At 47.3% G+C, this 1,133-nt stretch overlaps 1 protein-coding gene across 1 annotated transcript in view; it reads left to right on the forward strand.

Annotated features, from left to right (window-relative positions):
- Positions 1–1,127, forward strand: part of ccdc92bb (coiled-coil domain containing 92Bb) — a 3,452-nt gene extending 2,325 nt beyond the window's left edge. Inside the window, exons 3-5 of the mRNA XM_016263809.1 lie at positions 207–254; positions 321–667; positions 741–1,127. Coding sequence (XP_016119295.1) covers positions 207–254; positions 321–667; positions 741–1,019 — 674 coding nt within the window. The 3' untranslated portion in view covers positions 1,020–1,127. The remainder of the gene's footprint in view (positions 1–206; positions 255–320; positions 668–740) is intronic.
- Positions 1,128–1,133: the final 6 nt, after the last annotated feature.

The following is a 1,133-nucleotide window of genomic DNA, read 5'->3' on the forward strand; positions in this document are numbered from 1 at the left end:
AATTATTTAATTTTGGGAACAGTTGTTTTTTGAGGGTTTTTTGTACATAGAAAATATATAGCTGCATTTATATATTATAGGAAGGGGTCCCTCGCAACAGGATTGTCACATTTGGGGGTCCTTAGCATCAGAAACCCTTTGCCTAAAAGATACTTTCATGGCACTCTCATGTCTGTTAACTCCTCTCTGTGTGTATATCGTTACAGAGCTGAGTTGTGAACTAAGTGAAAGACCACCGGTACGAAGCCGAGAAGGTGAGTATCAGATATCACAAGATTCCAGTCGTTCCCACATGTTCCCTCAACTACATGTTTTTACAGATATCGAACTGGAGGAAGAGCTTCTGCAGGCACGATTACTAGAGACAGAGCAGCATCTGGCTGAGCAGGAAAGCACGCTGGTGGAGCTGCGGGCGGAGCTACGGAAAAAGGGGGCACTTGCGAGCGCACTGCAGGTTCGACTTCGAGATGAAGAGCGGCGATTCCTGGAGGAGCTAAAACGACGCAGTCATAAGATTACAACGTTGAGTCGCGACCTCCGCAAGCAGACTGACCTGGCCGCTCAGCTCTCCTTCCAACTGCATTCAGCACAATTTCGATTGTATCACCAGGCAGAAGGCAACGAGGAAGAGGATGAAGAAGAAGAGGATGAAGGAGGCACTATGCAGGTAGGAGGCACTAGTGCTGGATTTACCCATAATCTGAGGCATGAATCAGTCTTATTCTTTTACCTTTACACAGGAATCAGAATGGACTGCAAAATCTCCAGTAACGGCGGAAAGTCCACGTCAAAGACGAGCTTCAGGAAGGGTGCGGAGATCAGAAAGAGTGAGGGAATGCGTGCCCCGCGAAAGGGTGCTTGGGCCCCAAGAGGCGCGCCCCATGCCTGACCCCGCCCTTTTCCTTTATCCTTTCAGACATAGGCTCCTCCCCTTGCACAGGTCACTTGAAGCTCGAATAGGTAGATTCAGAGAACGACCACTGAGGGAGGAAATTGGACCAGAGACAACCGAGTTATAAAGGGCAACAGTGTCCTTTATTCAATGGCCTTGGTTCTGGAGGGATTTTTCCAATTAATTTCCTATAGAGTTTTTTTAAAGGTGCTGTATGCAAATTTTTTCACAGTACTAAAGC

The sequence above is a fragment of the Sinocyclocheilus grahami genome, unplaced genomic scaffold (genome assembly GCF_001515645.1).
Source record: "Sinocyclocheilus grahami isolate Dianchi unplaced genomic scaffold, SAMN03320097.WGS_v1.1 scaffold7194.1, whole genome shotgun sequence".
Classification (NCBI taxonomy): domain Eukaryota; kingdom Metazoa; phylum Chordata; class Actinopteri; order Cypriniformes; family Cyprinidae; genus Sinocyclocheilus; species Sinocyclocheilus grahami.